Source organism: Microcaecilia unicolor, chromosome 9 (genome assembly GCF_901765095.1).
Source record: "Microcaecilia unicolor chromosome 9, aMicUni1.1, whole genome shotgun sequence".
Taxonomy (NCBI): Eukaryota; Metazoa; Chordata; class Amphibia; order Gymnophiona; family Siphonopidae; genus Microcaecilia; species Microcaecilia unicolor.
In genome coordinates, this window is record NC_044039.1 from 59966899 (window position 1) to 59989671 (window position 22773).

At 44.9% G+C, this 22773-nt stretch overlaps 1 protein-coding gene across 1 annotated transcript in view; it reads left to right on the forward strand.

Moving 5' to 3' along the window:
• The window catches only part of IPO8 (importin 8), an 882901-nt gene that overhangs the window by 697496 nt on the left and 162632 nt on the right, over positions 1–22773 (forward strand). The window contains 1 exon segment of the mRNA XM_030214557.1: positions 772–869. Coding sequence (XP_030070417.1) covers positions 772–869 — 98 coding nt within the window.

A 22773-nucleotide genomic window follows, 5' to 3' on the forward strand; every position in this document is an offset into this window, starting at 1 on the left:
AGAAAAAGTAAAATATTTACAAATTATTTGAATTCCCAGTTCGTTGGTATCCTAATTTCTAATGTGGTTAAGATAAGTTTCTCAAAGTTAGTCTGGAAATGTCATCCTCTTTTGGAATAAAATGGTTAGTACAGTGGTTCAGTCTTATGTTTTAGTGTATTTAAACTATTATAATGGGCTTTATTGGGCTCCCTAAGAAATTGACAGTTTGCTTCCAGTCAGCATGATTGATGCAAGGATTGCCTTGATGGTTCTCTGCTAAACCTCTGTTGAAATTTCTGTATTGATTACCAGTGAGCTGTAGGATGAAATTTAAGATGTCAGTGCTAGCATTTCCCAAGTTTGCGTGGGATGGGGTCTTGCAATAGGATTTTCAGGTATCTTCACCGGAGGAACATACTGAGATATTGTACCAACAGTGAAGGAGGCAAAAAGATATAGTATGTAAGAGCTATTTCTGAGTAATAGCTATTTTAAATGGTATGCGAGTTGAGTTCCTGTTGAAAACAGATTATGCCTCATTTCTAAGAAAGCTGAAAATTTGGCTTTTCCAGTTTTAATGATGATGTAATGAGGCACATCTTGTAAGGAGGTGAAGGAAAAGGGGGAAGGATATTTGAGTTATTTTATTTTATTGTTATTGTTTTACAATTTATTTTGTTTTCATTATGACTGCTTTGATGAATTTTGCCAATAAAACAATATATAAATGTGTCTAAATACAGATGTGAAGCTATGCACCCAGGGCTGAGTCTTAGTATAACTTTCCATAGGTGTTAACTGGGGATGCAGGTGAAGATGCAGAGTGTCATGCAGCCAAACTTCTAGAAGTCATTATCCTTCAATGTAAAGGAAGAGGAATTGATCAGGTAACATGTCATAGGAAGCAATTTGGGAAAATATTGTCAACTTTTGTTTCCTGTAACACACTGTAGTAGAGATTAACCATTCTAAGGTTAGTGTAGTTATCATCACTGATATTTCTTCAAGGTAGGTTAAAAAATGTTGTAACAGTTTTATATAATGTATATTAGGATTGTAGTGGGTTAGCTTACTACTGTAACTGATATGTGAAAATAAGAGTTATTCCACTAGTTCTGATTCCTTTCACCCTCAGTTTGGTTTCATTTATAACTCACAGTTCCAAAAAGAAAATTTCCAAACTGGGCCCAAAATACATTGAAATAGGAGTTTGTTTCACTGATCTACACACAACATACTCTATACTGTCAATGTGAAAGAACTATAGAAATATTCAAAACTTCCTTGGCGCATGCAGCAGATGAATCCAAGAACTGGTGGGTTGTGTCCATCTACCAGCAGGTGGAAATAGAGATTACAGAGCTGAAGGCAGTGATACCAGAGAGTGATACCTTCACCTCAGTACATCTTTATCTCCACAGCAGGGGCGTATCTGCGTGGGGCCACAGGGGCCTGGGCCCCCGCAGATTTCGCCCTGGCCCCCCTCCCCGCCGTCAACCCTCCCCCGCTGCTTACTTTTGCTGGCGGGGGGCCCCAACCCCCGCCAGCCGAGGTCCGACCCGCAATCTCCATATTTCGTCTTCCTCCGTGGCCATGTGCTTCAAGGAAGTAACGCTGCAGTGCTGATTCGTTGAATCCAGTTCGGCGTCTGACGTGCGACGTCGAACTAGATTCAACGAATCAGCACTGCAGCGTTACTTCCTTGAAGCACATGGCCACGGAGGAAGACGAAATATGGAGATTGCGGGTCGGACCTCGGCTGGCGGGGGTTGGGGCCCCCCGCCAGCAAAAGTAAGCAGCGGGGGAGGGTTGACGGCGGGGAGGGGGTGGAGAGAGGCGGCGGCGGGGGGGGGGGGGGGGGAGGCAAAAATGTGCCCCCCCTCTCTGGCTCTGGCCCCCCCTACCGCCGGATTCCAGATACGCCCCTGCTCCACAGGTAGTGGACAGCTCTTCAGCAGCTCCTGGATTTGTCTGTGGGGGATACTTCTGGGTCCTGTGGGCCACTTGAGTTTAGGGGTGTCTGGTGGTGCCGACTTTGGGGGCATACTCAGTCTTCTGGGTCCCTGCTTCACCCTTTCCCCCCTTGCCTCCCAGTCTTTATAGCTCTATCTTTCCTCACCAGTAAAAAAAACAAGAGAGCTCCTTTGCATCAGTGTTTTAAAAAAAAAAACAAAACCGGAAGAAACAGAAGATTTCTGACAGGACCAGGCAGGTTTCCCTGTCTTAGTGCTGTGCTTTCAGTCCTTGTGCTGGTTAGGCAGCAGGCTGCTGCGTCAGTGGGACTGTTCTCCTCCGGAGACACCTGGTGTTCAGTGAGTCCCTGCCAGGGCCGTGCCAAGGGTCTCTGGTGCCCCCCTGCAGACTATCAGTTGGCGCCCCCCCCCCCCCCCCCCCACCAGTTTGGCACAAGATGCAAGGAAATAGGAGCTGAAAGATCGAGTGCAGATCTTTTCAAGAAGGCATACCGTAATCATCCATCTTAAACACTAAATAATAACACTACACAGGATCTATCCCTCCCCATCTTCAAATCCTTGCTTAAAGCCCACCTCTTCAATGTTGCTTTCGGCACCTAACCATTGGACTAACCAGGAAACCCAGATTGCCCCAATTTGATTGACTGCATTCTTGTCCCTTAAGATTGTAAGCTCCTTTGAGCAGGGACTGTCCTTCTTTGTTAACTTGTATAGCGCTGCATAACCATAGTAGCGCTTTAGAAATGTTAAATAGTAGTAGTACTATACAAAACCGAAAGCCTATCACATGATTGATTACCCTCCTTGCTACCTATATTTAAGCACTACCACTTCAAACCTCATGTCGAATAGAATCTCTCTATAGCAGATGACTACTGCTTATCATTTAAAATCCATTTATTACTCATCAGCTTATCTTCCTTGTTCCTTTCCTCCTGCCTTGGTCTCCCCTCCTCCTCCCCCCCCCCCCCCCCACAGAAATTTCCTCCTTGTTTTTCCAATCTTTCTCTTTGCCTTTCTGTTCCATCAGTTCTTATTTTCCTTTCCTGCCCTTACTCTCCCCCTCCTTCATTCCTCCCTGATTCTAGCTTGTTCTCCACCCCCCCCCCCCCCCCCCCCCCACAGAAATTTCCTTGCCTGCCTTGTCTTTCTTTTCTTCTTCCCCAGCTGGGCCTGGTGGTTCCAGTTCCCCCACCCAACCTGCAGCCTCAAATGTACTTAAAGTAGGCCCACCACGCCACGCCAGCCAGCAGCCATTATAATGAAAAGTACAACAACAAGGGCAGGCAAAACCTTACCAATGATGTCCAGTCCACGCCACTGCCACAGAACAGCAGCGGATCCAAGCAGCGCGGTGCCGGCTCGCCTATCCTCTCTCCTGTAGGGCAGCACTAACGTGGCGTCGGCACTCGGCTCGGCAACACCCCTCCCCCCATAGGCGGTCGGTGGCCCAACTGTTAGGGAGGCTAAAGGGGCGGGGTTAGGGGTGGGGCTGGGGTGGAGCTTAAATCCATAATTGTCTGATCACACACAGAAAAAAATAAATGTCACAATTAATACCTTTTATTAAATTTAGATATTAGTTATGTATCATATGTCAAAGAATAAAGTGGTTGCTCAAAGCATATTCTAAGCACAATCGCTCAACTGCAAAACACTATGCACAACTTTGTGCAAAAACACACTCAGAACCTTACTGTACCATAAATATTACACTGGGCAGAAACTAATACACCAATATACCACCCATATGGAAAATGCAGACCGTCAACAATATTGAAACAAGGGATCATAATATCACATTCCATATCATCAAGCTGATCAATCCATAGACTGGTGGGTTGTGTCCATCTACCAGCAGGTGGAGATAGAGAGCAAACTTTTGCCTCCCTATATGTGGTCATGTGCTGCCGGAAACTCCTCAGTATGTTCTCTATCTCAGCAGGTGGTGGTCACACACAGCAGCAGCTCTGGCTAGGCCTCCAAGCCTAATTTTTAGGTTTTGTTGAGTGCCTGGGGTTGAGGGCTCTTCGTGAGCAAGTGCAACCTGGTGGTGCCAGGTCCCTCCTTTTCTCCCCCCTCCCGCTGGCTCCGTTAAAAAAAAAAAAAAAAATTTTGAACGTCCTTAAAGGCGTTTATTTCGACGTTTATTTAAGCGTCTATTGCAGCTACTCACTGGGACACCAGGTCGTTACAACTCGGAGCGGACAGCAGATAATTTTTACCTTTTTATAGCGGGCAGGGGGTTCCCCGATTCTTCTCCTCGTGGCATATGGCGTCGGAGGGCGAGGGCGCAAAGGGTCGCTCCCCGGATCGCTTGAGCGCTTCTAGAGGGGATGCGGGGGTCTTCAAGCCTGGTTCGCCCGTGTTGGGTGACAGTTTCGTGACCAATGAATGTCCCGGTCCTTCCTCTGGCGTGGCGGTTTTTCCCGCCATAAACGCCCATCCCCCGCTCCTCGCCTCCGCCATCTTGGCCGGCCATGCGGCTCGGACGGCTTCTTCTTGGGCCGCCCTTGAGGTTGGAGACATTAATGCCATGAACGCCCTTAATTTGGGCGACGGCACAGAAGCGGCTAAAGTTAAGAGCCGTTCTTCCCGCGCGGCTCCTTCGCGGAGCTTCGCGCCGGACGCCATTTTGGATGCGCAGCATGTCTCTCCCCCGCTGTTGCGCGCGCCGGTTGAGGGTGCGTCTAGGGCTGTTGCCCAGACTGCGGAAGTGCACAGTCTGGGGGGTTTCTCCCCCGAGTTTGTTTTGCTGCTGCATCAGGCCTTCCTCATGCACAACGCTGCCCCTGCTCCCTCGTCTGGTAAAGAGGTTGAGGTTCCAGAGGTAAACGCCCTCGGGTTGATTCCCAGGCCTTGGAGGAATTTGTCTCCTCCGATGTAGATGAGGGCAGCGTGTCTGAGGTCTCCCAACGGTCCTTTGCGGATTCCTTGGTGGAGACGGATCCCCGCTCGGATGGAGCGGATGACCCCTCTGCAGCGCGGCTTTTTAGCCCAGAGGATTTGCCCAACCTGTTGTTACAGGCCATGGACACTTTGAAGATTTCCTCTCCGGAGGACGTCTCTCCCTCAGCCCCTGTTGGCTCTGCCATTATGCTGGGGACGAAGCGCCCGCCTAGAACCTTCCACGTGCATGAGGCCATGCACACCTTAATTTCGGCTCAATGGGATGTCCCAGAAGCGAGCCTTAAAGTGGCTAGGGCTATGTCCCGCCTCTATCCTTTGGCTGTGAGTGAACGTGAGGCCTATCTGTGGCCTACCGTGGATTCTTAATCACTGCGGTGACTAAGAAAACGGCGTTGCCGGTGGAAGGTGGCACGGCCCTAAAGGACGCCCAAGACAGAAGATTGGAGGCGGCCTTAAGGTCGTCCTTTGAGGCGGCTGCTTTAAGTTTGCAGGCCTCAGTTTGCGGCTCCTATGTGGCCAGGGCGTGCCTGACTATGGTGCAGCGGGCTTCCCCCTCGGATCATTCCTTGAGGGCTGATTGGCCGGCCCTGGAATCGGGCTTAGCCTATTTGGCAGACTTGCTGTATGATGTCTTGAGGGCCTCAGCGAAAGGCATGGCTCAGACAATCTCTGCGCGGCGGTGGCTTTGGCTGAAACATTGGTCTGCTGACCACGCCTCTAAATCCCGCCTGGCTAGGTTGCCTTTTAAAGGCAAGCTGCTCTTTGGGGTCGAGCTGGACAAAATCGTGACCGATCTCGGCACGTCTAAGGGCAAGAAATTACCAGAGGTCAGGGCTCGGGCTAGTACTCGTCCCGGTACCTCCAGAGGACGGTTGCAGGAAGCCCGTCGGTACCGCCCGGGCAAGTCGGGTTCCTCTGCCCCCTCTTCCTTCAAGAGGAATTTCTCCCCCAAGCAGCATTCCTTTCGCAGAGACCGCCGTCCCGGAGGTGCTCCCTCCGGTCCTCCCCCAGGGTCTCGTACCCAATGACGGGGTCTTGGTCCACGCCCCAGTGCAGATTGGAGGACGGCTGTCCTCGTTCTGGGCGAGTGGACCACAATAACTTCAGACACGTGGGTGCTGAAAGTCATCAGAGACGGCTACAAACTAGAGTTCTGCCGACCCTTAAAAGACGGGTTTGTACTCTCTCCCTGCAAGTCTCCGGTCAAAGCTGTGGCAGTGCAGCAGACCTTGGACAATCTGATCCGCCTGGGCGCGGTCGTTCCGGTGCCAGAAAGTCAGCTTGGCAAGGGACGTTACTCCATTTACTTTGTGGTACCAAAGAAAGGAGGTTCTGTCCGGCCTATCCTCGACCTCAAAGGGGTCAATCGGGCCTTGAAAGTGCGGCGCTTTCGCATGGAGACTCTCCGCTCTGTTATAGCGGCAGTGAAGGCAGGAGAGTTCCTGGCATCCTTGGACATCAAGGAAGCGTACCTGCATATTCCCATCTGGCCTCCTCATCAACGCTTTCTGCGTTTTGCAGTCCTGGGACGACACTTCCAGTTCAGAGCCCTCCCTTTCGGGTTGGCTACTGCTCCGCGGACCTTTTCCAAAGTAATGGTGGTTATCGCGGCCTTCCTACGAAAGGAAGGGGTACAAGTCCATCCTTATCTGGACGACTAGTTGATCCGAGCCCCCTCTTATGCAGAGTGCGGCAAAGCTGTGGACCGGGTAGTTTCTCTTTTGAGCTCCCTGGGATGGATCATCAACTGGGAGAAAAGCCAGCTGCGCCCGACTCAGTCCCTGGAGTACCTGGGAGTTCGATTCGACACCCAAGTGGGCAGAGTGTTCCTGCCAGACAATCGGATTGTCAAACTTCAGGCTCAGGTGGACCAGTTCCTAGTAGCCTCTCCCCTTCGGGCTTGGGACTATGTGCAGCTGTTGGGCTCTATGACGGCCACGATGGAAGTTGTGCCCTGGGCCAGGGCTCATATGAGACCGCTTCAACACTCTTTGCTGCAGCGCTGGACTCCGATGTCGGAGGATTATGCTGTGCGCCTTCCCTTGGACCCAGCAGTGCGCAAGGCGCTGAGCTGGTGGATGCAGACAGACAAGTTGTCTGCGGGAATGCCTCTGGTGACCCCAGAGTGGATTGTCGTCACGACGGACGCCTCGTTGTCGGGCTGGGGAGCCCACTGCTTGGGAAGGACAGCGCAGGGGCTCTGGTCTCCTGCAGAGGCAAAGTGGTCTATCAACCTCCTGGAACTCAGAGCCATTCGGTTGGCGCTTTTGGAGTTCATCCCGGTACTGGTGTTGAAGCCTGTACGGGTCCTGTCGGACAATGCCACGGCTGTGGCCTATGTCAACCGCCAGGGAGGTACCAAGAGCGCCCCTCTAGCCAAGGAGGCTATGAATCTTTGCCAGTGGGCGGAAGTGAACCTGGAGCAGCTTTCAGCGGCCCACATTGCCGGAGTCATGAATGTCAAGGCGGACTTTCTCAGTCGCCATACCTTGGAGCCCGGAGAGTGGCAGCTATCTGCTCAGGCGTTCTTGGACATCACGAAGCGCTGGGGCCAGCCGAGCCTAGATCTGATGGCGTCATCGGCCAATTGCCAAGTGCCGCGCTTTTTCAGCAGAGGACGGGACCCTCGATCCCTGGGAGTAGATGCTCTTCTCCAACAGTGGCCGACACAAGAGCTTCTCTATGTGTTCCCGCCCTGGCCCATGTTGGGCAGGGTGCTAGACCGGGTGGCAAAGCATCCCGGCAGGGTAATCCTGGTGGGTCCGGATTGGCCCAGACGTCCCTGGTATGCGGACTTGATCAGGCTCTCAGTCGACGATCCTCTGCGGCTGTCAGTGGAGCAGGGCCTGTTACATCAGGGTCCCGTGGTGATGGAGGATCCCTCCCCCTTTGGTCTTACGGCCTGGCTATTGAGCGGCAGCGTCTGAGGAAGAAGGGCTTCTCAGACAAGGTCATCGCCACTATGCTGAGAGCAAGGAAGCGCTCTACTTCTACTGCTTATGCCAGGGTTTGGCGTATCTTTGCAGCGTGGTGTGAAGCAGGCTCACTTTCTCCCTTCACTGCTCCAATTTCTTCAGTGTTGGCGTTCCTGCAAGAAGGTCTGGAGAAAGGCCTGTCGCTCAGTTCCCTTAAAGTCCAGGTAGCGGCTCTGGCTTGCTTCAGGGGCCGCCTGAAGGGTGCTTCCCTGGCTTCGCAGCCAGATGTGGTGCGCTTTCTCAAGGGAGTTAATCACCTGCGCCCTCCTCTGCACTCAGTGGTGCCTGCGTGGAATCTCAACCTGGTACTAAGAGCATTGCAGAAGCCGCCTTTTGAACCCTTGTCAAGGGCATCTCTGAAAGACCTAACGTTGAAAGCAGTCTTTTTGGTGGCTATCACTTCAACCAGAAGAGTTTCCGAGCTCCAGGCGCTCTCATGTCGAGAGCCTTTTCTGCAGTTCACTGAGGCAGGAGTGACTATCCGCACAGTGCCTTCCTTCCTGCCCAAGATTGTTTCTCGCTTCCATGTGAATCAGCAGCTCTGTCTCCCTTTCGTAGGGAGGACTACCCAGAGGAGTTCTCTGCTCTTAAATATCTGGATGTGAGACGAGTCATCATCAGATACTTGGAAGTGACCAATGATTTTCGGAAATCGGATCATCTGTTTGTCCTGTTTGCAGGTCCTCGTAAGGGTCTGCAGGCTGCTAAGCCTACAGTGGCAAGATGGGTCAAGGAAGCCATTGCAGCGGCTTATGTGGCCGCGGGGAAGGTGCCGCCTATCCAGCTGAAGGCTCACTCCACGAGAGCTCAGGCGGCCTCGATGGCAGAGGCCGGATCCGTCTCCTTGGAAGAGATATGCAAGGCGGCAACTTGGGCTTCGGCTCATACATTCTCCAAGCATTACCGTTTGACTGTGGCTGCACGGGCGGAGGCCCGGTTTGGAGCTTCAGTGTTGAGGTCAGGGATTTCAATGTCCCGCCCTGGGTGAGTACTGCTTCGGTACATCCCACCAGTCTATGGATTGATCAGCTTGATGATATGGAAGGTAAAATTATGTATAATCATACCTGATAATTTTCTTTCCATTAATCATAGCTGATCAATCCATAGCCCCTCCCAGATATCTGTACTGTTTTTATTCTGGTTGCATTTCAGGTTCAAGTTTAGTCTTCAGTTACTTCAGAAAGACTTCGTGTTCAAGTTTTTTCACTTGGATTTGTTGAGAATTGGAGGGTCCCGAGCCCCCCCAAGAAGGCTAGAGTGACCTCAATCGGACTCCATCTCTAAATAACACTAGTACTGGGGTAATCCAGGAGTTATGAGGTTTTAAAAGGAATTGCCACTGAGAGAGACGTTAGGTCTCAAATACCGGCATTAGTCCGCCTCTCAGCACTGGCAAGGAATAGATACCAGCCTTATGACAAACTGGATTTAGGCTACAGGTTATATAATGCAGCGAATGATAGCCAGATGTAGCAAAAGCATTTGTACTTACAGCCTTTCATCATTAGTGAAGCCCACAAACCATCATTTAGAATGAAGAGTTTATTTGCATATCAGACTTTAATCAGGTACATTCATCAGACAAATTCTGGATTCAGCTGACTGGAGCTCTGCTGCTTCCGAGGCGTTGGAGAAAAGTTCTCTCTAGGGCTTGCATGCATCCTGCTTTTATACAATTTGGTCACTATACAAGTCTATGGCAGGACACTTTTTTTCTTAATATTGCACAACCTCTGAGGTGCCCATCTGTGCTTCCGTTTTTGTAAACAACTTGTTCCTTAATACATTTAAAAATATCTGTTCTAGCTATTGCAAATTATTGTGCAACTTCCCTTTTTGTAAATGTTTCCTTAGATACGGGTATCCAAACATCCAAACATGAACAAAACAACTTTTTTTTTATGAAGATATCTAAATTTGGATATATTAATTTCATATTATTTTGTGATCTGGGTTAAGATTTTAGCCATCAATTCCTTGATCTTGGCTTTTGCACTGCTTTTGAATGTCACACCAAATTCTAATGAGGCCTAGTCAGTGCCTTTTAGCAGTTTAGGCTGTTTAAGGTATATAAATTGACCCACCACTATTCCAGTGGATGGATCCCAAGCTGGGACACATATTAATTTGCAGGAAAAGCACGTCCTTGCGCAGCCAGTCATAGATTTTTAAACCTAGCTGGTATTTTTACAGCCTGAGTCCTAAAATCTGGCCTTCCACCCTTCCGGTGGGCATCCAGTGAGGGCCTCTTGCTGTACTATAATTATACAAACCAAATCTTTTCTCCCCCTCTGAGGAGGGGTGACACAAAACTAGTTTGCCACAATCTATTCCAGAAGGTGGCAAGCTATCAAACGCTGAGGGGGAGTTTTTGGTCTTACAAATGCTAGGAGGTATGGTGCAAGATAGGAAAGTTCATTCACAGGTGATATATTATTTGGGCATATGGAATTCCCTTTATATTACCCAACCCCTTGGGCTAATCTGATGTCATCTGTCTTGAGACTTACTCAAACCTGTAGTGAGGAAGGTTTTATGAATGGGACAAATTCATGAGTTCATCTACAAAATCCCATGAAGTATAGGTATGTGGGTAATAGCTAATAAATACTTTCAGGTCTTTCTATGGCTTCTATATATCTGTTGCATAGTGTATGGGGAGATAATCTAATGTATCTATCTCAGTGGTCTTGGGATGGAATAGTGGTTTTGATTACGCATTGTTATGGTGGCTCAACAAATGTATGGTTCGTACTCTGATTGCAGGCTGTTTTAGGTTGGAGGTATTCAGAATCTTAAATAAGTATGAGGTTGTCTTATACAGCAAAAGGGTCAATCCTAGGAAAAATTTATATTAACAAAGGTCATGCATGTATCTTGACATATGCATAATGACCTGGAAGTATGGGAAGCAGTTTATATATCCTTTACCCCACTTGGAGCTTAGTCAAACCTACAGAAAGACATGCAGCTTAAGTAAGCCTACACCAAAGTTAACAATTGCATATGTGGTTGATACTAACAGGGTTTATACCTACATTATGATATCATAGCCAGTATTAGGGTTTGATGTTACCCTTGTATCTGAGCAATATCAACTTCAATTTTTAAATTACATAAACAAAATAACAGGGAACTCTTAGAAAAACAATTAGAACAATAAAGGAATAATAGGAAAATAAAATAAAACCTTTTCAATTATAGACAGGATTACTGCTAAACTGAAATAAAACAAAATATGAATCTCTAATGTCCATAAACAGCAACAGTAGTTCTCAAATATGTATCAGTTCTGAATTCTCTTCATGCGATCATGGTGAGGCGGTGGAAGCGTTGAAGAATCTGGACGGAGATCTGGGTTTTTCAGGCTGGCCTGCTGAAGGAAGTGGCTGGTCTTGAGATGGTAAGGCTGGTAACCTCAGGTCCTGTGGCTGAGTAAACCCGTATATCTTTCACATGGACCAAAAACTGTGATCCGTAGTTTGCAAGGTGTAAAGATTATTGCCACAATCTTGGGGGATCTAACATCATTTGGGCCTAGATAGATCTGAAGACGTACTTGTGGTGTACACACTTGGATCTTTTCATGTCTTTTATTCTAGGCATGCACCATCATAATCAGTCCATCAAGAATCAGAGGCTGGCAAAGGAATAAGCAAAATACTGTATGCCTGGAATGATACATTGCTATATCGTGGTGGGCATAATCAGCGTGAACTGAATAGCAAAATAATATATAGATGTCAAGAGACATGAAAGACAATGTAAACATGGAGACAACAGTGCTAATTAAGTGCAAAAATAATGAAAAGCCATTTACATAATAGCAACAGTATATATGAATTTATATCTCCTGATTGGGTAGGATCAGAGCTTCAACTGCAACCCTCTTAATACTAGGAATTGGATTTGCATATATATCCCCCACTTCTGGCTTGCATAATGTGCAAGACAGATTGGTAATTATTACGAAGAGATGATCAAATAACAATAGTTACGTATATGAAACAAAGGAAAAGGGGACAAAAAAACCCACAATAAAAATTGATTGTTCAAGGTATTGAGGTATGGAGGGTCAGGATTATGGTGCACAAAAATAGTCAAAAAGCACGGGCAATGCATTGAAATCTATCGCCAATAGGTATGGAATCTTCACCCGCGATGACTACCATTCACCAAGGGTTGGGCCCTCAGCTGCAGGAGGTCAGCAGGACTTACGAGTTAGATAATTCAGAAAGAAGGGTAGAGGCCAAAGCTTCTTGCAACTCCAGTAAGTGGAGAGCCTGTCTCTTTTGCTCATGGACCAATTGATGCATCTGTTGAAACTCACGCTCAATAATGTCTCGTATCTCAAACCAGGTAATGCTGGGATCTGTGCATCTGCTTTTTAATCTAGCGAATCTTTGGTGCAACATAGCCTTCAGATCAAATATATTATCGGGTAGCTCTTCTTTGCTAGCAGTCGTCTCCTCGGTGAGGGACGTCAACGGCATTCCTGTATCCATCTGGGGAAAGGCAAAACTTAAACAGACCAGTAGTGCAATTTATGTGGTCTCATTGAAAGAAGTCATAATGCTAGCGGGAGACATGAAGAACCATTATGTAAATACAAGAATTAGACAAGGGGTTGGAGGCTCGTGGGTATAAATGGGGGCCAGGAAGGAGGGATGGTAAGAAACAAAGCATCGAGAATGAAAAAACAAACAAAAAAATTAAAAAAGCACCCTGAAGGGTGTAAGGGAAAGAAAAAAAAAAAAGAAAAATAAAAGAAATAAAACAAAATATGATACATCTGAATTGCAGCAAGGCATATTCAGAAGGCAATGCCAGAAAAAGGTTCCTTGAAAAAGACTAATGAAAAAAACATTCAAAAGTGCAGACACCATTGATTGACCTTCACATAGAGTTTAAGTAACCCTTTTCAATCAGACAAAGAAGTAGGAAGAAGCATATCGCTTCAAGACAAAACCACCGCGTGGCAAGAGTTAGTTGAAGCAAGGTGTTAGTTAAATACACAAAGCATAAATTCCAGGACCGCTGCACACAAATAGTCTACACCAGTTTTTTTCACTAGCACTCGCAGTGAAAGACAGAGAGATAAAAAGTGCAATAGTTGGCATTCAAGGGGTTATTGTGATCACTTGTATTAAATAGAAAGGAATCAGAAAGTGGAGTGCATAATTTTCCTTAATTATGTCTGAAAGCTTCACCAATTCTCAATTCAAGAATACTACAAAATCTATGATCAGCGCAAAATGTTCCCCCAAATGGCCAGTTCAAGGGAATATTTCTCGCATTTATTCCATAAAACGGATAATGGTTATTAAATTTTTTTCTTTCTTAGACAAGGAAATAATGAAAAGCTTTCAGATATCACACACAATAAAGAGATTTCAAAAATGAAGGCTTTATATTCATGAAAAAACTAAAGAAGTAAATGTTACATCAATTTAATGAGCAATACATAGCATTTATTTAAAAGGGATCCCGTATAAAGTAAAATGGCATAAATAAGTCAGTTAAGGTATTTATAAAAAAACACAAAATAAACATCCTCTGGGGATCGCTCATCCCTGCAGTCGATAAGAATTCCCCAGGGAAGGTATGCATAAAAGCAAATAAAGACTTGCTGACTCAGTTAGGTCATTTGTATGGTACCATAAATATACACATGCAATTAAACCAAGAGAAATATAAAATAAAAACATGTTACCTGCAATAGAAACAGAAACATCACACCACACAATACAGAGAAATGGTTTCTGGATACTAAATGAGGAGCTGAGTACTATGAGTGTGAACTACAAATCAGATCCGGTTCGGAATACGCCTAGTCATTATGGACGGGTGGGGTGGGCGATTTTGATTTCTGGGCCAATGTTGAACTGGCAGAAGACATTTAGATGCATAATGTCCAATTTGACGGCAACGGAAACATGCCACACTAGCACGGCGATAGGGACTAGATTGGGAATCCTGGTTTCCAGCTTTAAGGCCTCTGCGATTGTCAGCATACCTGAATTGGGGGTTATGTTTTTCATAATCTGGCAAATCAGGGTAAACACGAGGGCAAGTAGTAGGTGAACTGGAACTAAGGATAACAGGGTACCTAGTGCCATGAGGAGAGGAAAGCAAATATGGGTGGACGGGGTGCTAGAACTAGAAGGTGTGGAGGGGCTGATTTAGAGGACATCTAGCCTTCAAATCAGCAATCTGCAACATTGTGAGATTCCTGTGCAAAACCTGGTCCCGGCGGACCTCTCTTTGCCTATTCTCAATTAGTTGCCTACAATAGTGAAGGATATGTTCCCGAACCTGTGGCCATTCCATGTGTTGTAAACCTATCGTCTTATCTAGGTTCTTCCTGACTTTAGAGGGTAAGGTCTGTTTAAGTAAGTAATAGAATACAGGGAGAGCATTGTCTGAGTCAAATCTTTCCTCAATCTCATCATGAAACAACTGCTGCATCCTAATTAGGTAAGCTTCAATCAGTTCTGACCCCACCTCCCATCGTTGTGAAGTGATGACGGAGAAATCTTTCTGGGCAGGGAAGGAAGTACGTATCTCTTGAAACAATTTTTCTTTAATCACTGTCAAGGGGGCACTATCATACTGATTCTCAGTCACAAGTTCAGCATAGCCTGCTTGTGTGAACAAATCAGTGATGCTAGCATGGGCGGTCCTGCCCAATATGGCCTTCATATTTCCTATTGAAAGAGCTGTCCCTAGAGTGGCCTGTTGTAGTTTTAGTAGCCACTTGTTCCCTCCTTAGTAATATTCGGGAGTCGCAGAACAAGGCCATTCAGCTCAGTTGCAGACAGGGGAGTAGTAATATACTCTGTATGAGGAAGACCAGCTGACATTCTATTCAGCAGGGGGAAAAGATTTGCAGCTCGGGAAAAGTTTAGCACCCTCTCCCCAGGAGGGGGTGGTGTGAGGGTGATCATATTGATTAAAATATCCAATGGTGGAATTTCAGCAATGATCTAGAACGTAGGTAGATAACTGTGGGCTAGAGCAAATATACATGAAACCCAGGCCTAGAACCAGTGGTTTGAAGCCATAAGTTAAGGACGGGACAAAATAAGTATCAGTGATAGTTGTATAGTTGTATAAGTGAAAATAAATTATATAATAATTTTTTTCAGAGCCGCTATAGAACCCGATTTTGAACACAGTCCTAGGACCAAGGTTTCAGAGAATACAGTAGAATTATGAAAAGAGCTAGGGGCGGTACGCCAATAGTTTACAAGAGCATGCGATACTCACGTGTCTTCTATTATACTCAAATTCTGTGTAGGAGGTCTAAAATATAAATGATCAGTCGGCATAAAGATCTACATACTAGTCGACATACAGAGGAGAGGTATAGAGAATCATATTAAGATAAAGGTAAAGATAAGAATATACGCTAGTGTGTATGCAACTATGTATAAATACTGCCTTCCAGGGTAAGCCTCTGGTCAAGAGCCAAATAAGCGCCTCATCAACCACTCTAGTCAAGAGCCCACTAAACGCTTCATCAACCACCAGGAGCCAAAATACACGCATCCCCGTGCCAGGAGCCACAATACACGCTCACTGGTAGAGCCCTAAATCAGGGAGTGCACCCATCAAGGGATTCAAGTACCGTGAAAAAGGTACAGTGAATCCGGAAGGCAGTAACCCAATGAGTTTTCACGTGCTAGGAGCCTTAAACGCATCAAAACGCATCAACTGTGACAAGAACCCTAAACGCTTCAACCAGCTCCCACTGGGTTTTCAATTAATCAAACTATAAATTTACGACCTCTGATTAGACTAGCTAGTAGGAAACGGTACAGAGGCGTCCCTCAGGAGTACCGGTGCTACAGGTTCTAGCCTAATTGGAAACGAGGCAAGTGTTATAGACTGGGGGGCCGGGCACACCCTGAAAACTGGGTGGTATTAATGGCCCAATCCCTAACAATTTAGGTACCGTCATCCATCCAAGGGACAAAAATTTTGCCCCGTAGAGGGGTGTAAGCCCTTCCCCTTACCTTTCGCCGGGCATCGGTACGTAAGCCAATGGTTCTAGCGTAACACAAATAGGAATGAGAGTAAGGGTATAGTATGTATCAGGGAAGAGTCCCTAAAATATACTTCAGAAAAGGAAAAGAGGGGTGGGTGTGGATCATTAAAAGGAGTTTAGCCTGTAACAGGAAAAAAACTTTTGGGCACCTTATGGGCGGCGGCCGATCCAGAAGACTTTAAGGATCCAGCCACGAAATAAAAATAAAGTGTACATATTTATGGTAAAAACTGGCCTACCTAATTTGTAATGTAAGGCCAAAATAAGCTGTAAGGGTAGGTTGGGAGCTGTATATGGAATCAAAATATAGACTTTAAACAAGACATGAAACTACTACATACTATAATAAGAGGAACAGGGGAGAACCATATATGTAACTGGAACACCGATTTCAACAAAAGGCAAGAAATGTATATTAACAAAGACATTATAACATGTGTAGTCCGGAGCTATACCCCTAGAATAAATGAAATAAAGGTAATACATATTAAATGCTTTTGGGGCGGGTACCGGATAGGTTGGAAGTAGCATCTAAACAGGAAAAATAAGAGGAGCATATATTATAATAAATTGTGAACAGGACACTAGAATATGACAAGTTAATACCCATAAATATGATAAATTAATACCCATACACTCAGAAAGGAACATAGTAAATAAAAAAACCCGAATGCGATGGCAGGAAGCTTTTGTGGCTAAACAGGTGAAAGGGGAAAAAAACAAATTAAAACATGTGATTCTTACACCAAGAACTTCCAATGATACGGCATAAAACATACATACTAATCAGTGACTGAAATGATATGTCTAAACGATGACAAGCAGGACAGCTGCAGCATTAGAAGGAAAGAGAAGGTTGGGTTATAAAGAACCAACAGGAAATAACTGAAGAAGTTAAGCAACGCTGTATTCTCATGGCACGCAGCCATCATCTTCTCAACAGGAAAGGTAAAACTTATTTTATATGCATATCTATTAAGGTAAAAGCAAAGAAATGCTGCTATATAGTACATAATACTTCTATGTCATATAAGTTATACAAGGGGTTATCTAGCTCTTAATGTAACAATAAACCATTGTAATTTCATGTGACTTTCTGTGTTCGATCCTAGTTCATATCAAACTTGTTATAAAGACTTACACAATTTAACTCTTTATAGAACCATATTATTAAAAGTGATTGTCATTCTCAGGACGCGGAAATATTCATCAGAAACATTATAACATAAGTCATTATGCAAGTGTTTAAAATAAGCCAGTCCAGTTATGCAGTCGGAGGACGAAAACCACAATGCAAGCGAGGAAGTGCAGTATTTCCTGTAGATAACGTTATAATATAGTCAGGCTCACTGATGATTAAAAAGTATTAAAAAGCATCCTGAAATAAACTAACACGATAGTACGGGCTGGGGCGTAACTTATATTTCTTTCCTTAAAACAGAGCACAAGAAACCAGAACTATATGAGTATCGGAAATGCAAAGTATATGAGAATCTTATCTAGAGAGTGAATAAGATCTCCTCATATCTAGCGCAGTATAACACAAACAGTAAAATGTCCATATATAGGACAAGCAATTAGTGATGGGCGGGACAGCATAGCCTAGCTTATAACGAGAGCAGGATATAATCTATATAGTGTTTAAACAGCAAACTGTAAAGATATGTTCCTAATTATGTCACAATAAAGCCCTATATCAAACTACAAATTCAGGAAAACCTCAGCAATTATATATGAAATTATACACCGTTTGGGAGAAAGGACATCGGCTGGCATTGTCAATACACAGGAAACCTTAAAATAAAAGTGAATTCAGATTACACCAGCTAGAAAGAACAAAAGCAATGTCAAATAGGGAGAGGAAAAAAAAAATGATTTTGATGGGAAAAGCAGAGCGAACCAATGAACAACGACTTAGTATGTTCCCCATATCAGAGGAAGAAACGCCGTACAACAAAAAATAAATCATACAAAGAAGCTAGAGAATCGGCATGCATGCTGAGAAAATGTGCCATATAACAAGGTTAACTTGCAGAAAACTGAAGATATGATTGAACTGAAAACAATGCCGCACACCATTAATTTATAGAACTCGAACATAGTCTTGCAATCTTAACTAAAAATGAAATCCAAGTTTTTTCACCGCAGAGGTATCAGTAGTTAAAGTCTACCTTGCATCCTGAAAAGTTACGGGCAAGCAGTTCTACAGGAAATAAGTGCATATTAATCATGCCGTGCAGAAACAATGCCGTAAGCTAGATTCCGGAGTCAAAAAACATACAAAGTCATGTTATCATGAAACTACATAACGGTTATCACGTCAATTATCCCCTCACAGCTAAACAAATGCAGCATATGGTTGTCCTAATCCAAAAACGGACACACACAATTACTGTTAAAAATATCAATTCTAAATATAATAACAATAATCTACGGAGGGCCACACATTTAAATGTTACTACTTTTGATATGAGGGGCAATCGGAAGGAGGAAAATAAATAATTTATGTAAGAGGAGCATCAGAGAGGAGGGCAGGGAAGAAAATAAAAAGGTGCAAGAGTCGGTAGAGCATCAGAGAGGAGGGCCGTGAGGTGTGCGCCAAAGTGAGAGCCCAAAGCATATCCAAGACATAAATAAGGAAATAAATGACAAATCTGAAGCATTATTAATTAAAAATAACATTGTCCCAAAACAAATTATAAATTAAAAGGGTGTGATAACAGCTACTAGGTCAAGTACAAATTTAAAATTACAACTGTAAAAGGAGAAGAAAAGCATTAATCAGACCGGAAGATGGGCGTATAGTTTGACAGCCAGCCATAAGTTATATTATAAAGCACTGACAATACATGAAGGAGAAGCATGCTTCTGAAGTCCAGATAGCTTGGAAAAACAAATCACAGAGCCGGGGACAGGAGAATGCTGTATATTGGACAAAATATCTTTTGCAAGGAAAAGTATAGGTGGAAGTGAGATAAATTTAACAGTCTTACAACCGAGGCTGTGGCAGGAGAGAGGGGGTACAGGAAAAAAAAAGTGGCAAATTCACTCAGAGAAGCAGTAACAACGGGAGCTTAAGGCAGACAACTGTCAGGATTAGTGCAGGACCTTTGAGACTTTTAGCAAAGACAAAATACAAAGGTAGAAGACTTGGAGCGTAATAACAGTTTCATATATAGTGAGTATGACAGAAAGGTGCCGAAAGTGGCAGAGACAGGGTCTATACAGCGAAAATTAAACCCGGAAGCATCTAAAGTGGCTACGGGGAACAGAGACAGAATACAGACCGGGACTTCTCAAGCGGAAATTTCTAATGTTATGAAAGTGTGGTTTATCAAGTGTAAAGCTGTATGACAGGAAGGAAGGGGGGGGGGGGAAAAGTTATCAAAGCGAAAGATGGTGACAGTCCGTCAAAAGTAATGGCACAAAACATTTACAGCACACGAACGGACAGCAAGCAAGCATGAGACGCACTTGCAAAATAGCCGTAGCAGTAACCAACGGAGGCAAATACAAAGTACAGGGCAAGACATTATTACAAAAGATTATTAGAAATAGGATTAGCATATACGAGAGGGAGAAAGTGCAGAGAAGAGGAAGGAATTGGGCACTGCCCAAGAAGCCAGGCACTTACAGAAGAAAAGAGAAGATAAGCAGCTACGCACTTGTAAATTGAGAGAGTCAGTGAGAGACTTAAAGAATCGGAAGAAATGGGACCGCAAATGAGTGCAAAATATAAAGAAAAGAAATAAAGTGCGAAGAAAAACCACAGCCGTATAGGAAACCGGCATCTCCTTCATAGTCAAAAGTATTAGGCCAATAAGTGGCTAGGATAATGAGCGCCGTTAACCGAAGCTTGCAGTTAACATAGTGACAGTAAAAGGTAACTCAATCTAACACCCGATTGGGTCAGAATTAACAATCGTTAGACAGACTCACAAAAGGACAAGAACAGAAAACAAATGTGCCAGCCCCAGGGCAGAAGGAGAAAGCGATAAGAGAACAGAGGAAGAAGGCAGAAAAACAGAAGAGTACCAGAGGAAGGGGTTAGAAAAGGAGCGGACTGAATACCAGTTCCCAGTACCCCTCAAATGGGCACTTTTCACCAGGGTATATGCCAGTCCAGTGAAATTAAAGCAGAAGAATAGGGTTAGTAGACATTCATAAGATACATAACGGTAACTACACAAAAGGCAAGTGAAAGCAGAAGTGAAAAGGTGGGGGCTGTCAGTTTTGAGCTGTCAGTTTTGAAGAACAGAGAAACAGGCATAGTGTTTCAAGGAATTTTAGTGGTGCAGACCAGGGTAAAACCACCGGGTCAAAAATGACAATGACAAACCAAGTACGAAGAAAGGAGCGGAGAAAGCATAGAGTGCACTGCAGGAGATGCGAAGGTTATAGAGTTCACTGACAGTAATAGAAAAGTATAACGGAAGAGCAAGTGGCGAGGAGATAACCACAGGAAAAAGTGAAATCATAGAGAGTAGGAGAAATAAGGGACATGAAGGAACAGAAAGTAGATTCTGGGTAAGACGGACAGAACTGTGTCTGGATCAGACTCAACCCAAGATCTTCAGACATATAAGTACAGAGAAGACATAAGAGAGAGAAAGCACTGCATCCCACGAATACAGATGTGGTAACAGCAGTTAGTGTATCTGGGTTTAGAAAAGGTTTGGACAAGTTCCTAGAGGAAAAGTCCACGATCTCATATTAAGACAGACATGGGGGAAGCCACTACTTATCTCTGGGATTGGTAGCATGGAATGCTACTACTCTTTGGGATTCTGCCAGATACTGGTGACCTGAACAGAAGGGAGGCGGCGAAGGAACCGCACAAGGGAAAAACAGAGGAAGTCAGAAGGGCAAGTAGGGAGTTCATAGGTAGAGACAATAGATGTGAGAATAAAGGAAAACCGAGAATAGAATGGGAAGGGAACAGAAACGCATCTGAAGCAGGCAGAACATCTGTAGTGAGCCAGAAAGCATACAGAGAGCGTAGGGGTATAAAAGAGGATAGAAGAGAACAGGAAAGAGAAAAAGAGAACGCGCAACCTCTAAGGATCGTTGAGCCAGAATGCTCGCATCAAGACCAATCCAAAGAATTGAGCGTGATATAAACAGTCAGCAAACTCCAAATCGCAGTCGCCTGGATTCGTTGTTATGCACCAACACAACAAGCACACTCTTGCGCACATCACGCAAATCAAAAAGGTGGACAGGGTAGAAGAAAGAAAAGAGGTGAGAAGAACAGAACAGAATATTGAAAGACAGAAACGAAAGTTTGAACGCAAATATTCATCCCCACTGCGTTCAAAATTAGGGAAAGAAGGACGTATTGGGGGCTATTGTGTTAGATCAGCAATCCGGGTCACCAATGTTGATTGGAGGGTCCCGAGCCCCCCCAAGAAGGCTAGAGTGACCTCAATCGGACTCCATCTCTAAATAACACTAGTACTGGGGTATCCAGGAGTTATGAGGTTTTAAAAGGAATTGCCACTGAGAGAGACGTTAGGTCTCAAATACCGGCATTAGTCCGCCTCTCAGCACTGGCAAGGAATAGATACCAGCCTTATGACAAACTGGATTTAGGCTACAGGTTATATAATGCAGCGAATGATAGCCAGATGTAGCAAAAGCATTTGTACTTACAGCCTTTCATCATTAAGTGAAGCCCACAAACCATCATTTAGAATGAAGAGTTTATTTGCATATCAGACTTTAATCAGGTACATTCATCAGACAAATTCTGGATTCAGCTGACTGGAGCTCTGCTGCTTCCGAGGCGTTGGAGAAAAGTTCTCTCTAGGGCTTGCATGCATCCTGCTTTATACAATTTGGTCACTATACAAGTCTATGGCAGGACACTTTTTTTCTTAATATTGCACAACCTCTGAGGTGCCCATCTGTGCTTCCGTTTTTGTAAACAACTTGTTCCTTAATACATTTAAAAATATCTGTTCTAGCTATTGCAAATTATTGTGCAACTTCCCTTTTGTAAATGTTTCCTTAGATACGGGTATCCAAACATCCAAACATGAACAAAACAACTTTTTTTTTATGAAGATATCTAAATTTGGATATTTAATTTCATATATTTGTGATCTGGGTTAAGATTTTAGCCATCAATTCCTTGATCTTGGCTTTTGCACTGCTTTTGAATGTCACACCAAATTCTAATGAGGCCTAGTCAGTGCCTTTTAGCAGTTTAGGCTGTTTAGGTATATAAATTGACCCACCACTATTCCAGTGGATGGATCCCAAGCGGGGACACATACTAACTTACAGGAAAAGCAAGTCCTTGCTCAGCCAGTCATAGATTTTTAAACCAAACTGGTATTTTTACAGCCTGAGTCCTAAAATCTGGCCTTCCACCCTTCCGGTGGGCATCCAGTGAGGGCCTCTTGCTGTACTATAATTATACAGATTCTTCAAGAGTTAAGACGAGTTTGTGTTACAGTGAGCTGCTGCATTCCTCTCCCCTCCGTTTTACGGGGCTGGATTGAGACTTAAAATTCTGCCGGCACTCCCTCCCGCTTCGTGCGGCTGTAGGGCAGCTTTGTACCCCTCCCGCTTCGGCGGTGTTAGGGTCAGTCAGCTCCTCCCGCGGTTGCGGTTGCAGGATAAGCCAGATCCCCCCGCATCGGCGGGTGTGGTGTCCCTCCCCCGCTCGCGGGGATGAGCTGGACGGATTCCCCTCCCCCACTTGTGTGGGGATGAGCTGGGTTAATTCCCCTCCCCCGTTTCGGCGGTGGTGAGCTGGGCAGAGTGTCCCTTCGTGGGTGTAATTCTCTAAGTGCTGAGTCCTGCGGATGGAGCTTTGATATCAACATACTGAGGAGTTTCCGGCAGCACATGACCACATATAGGGAGGCAA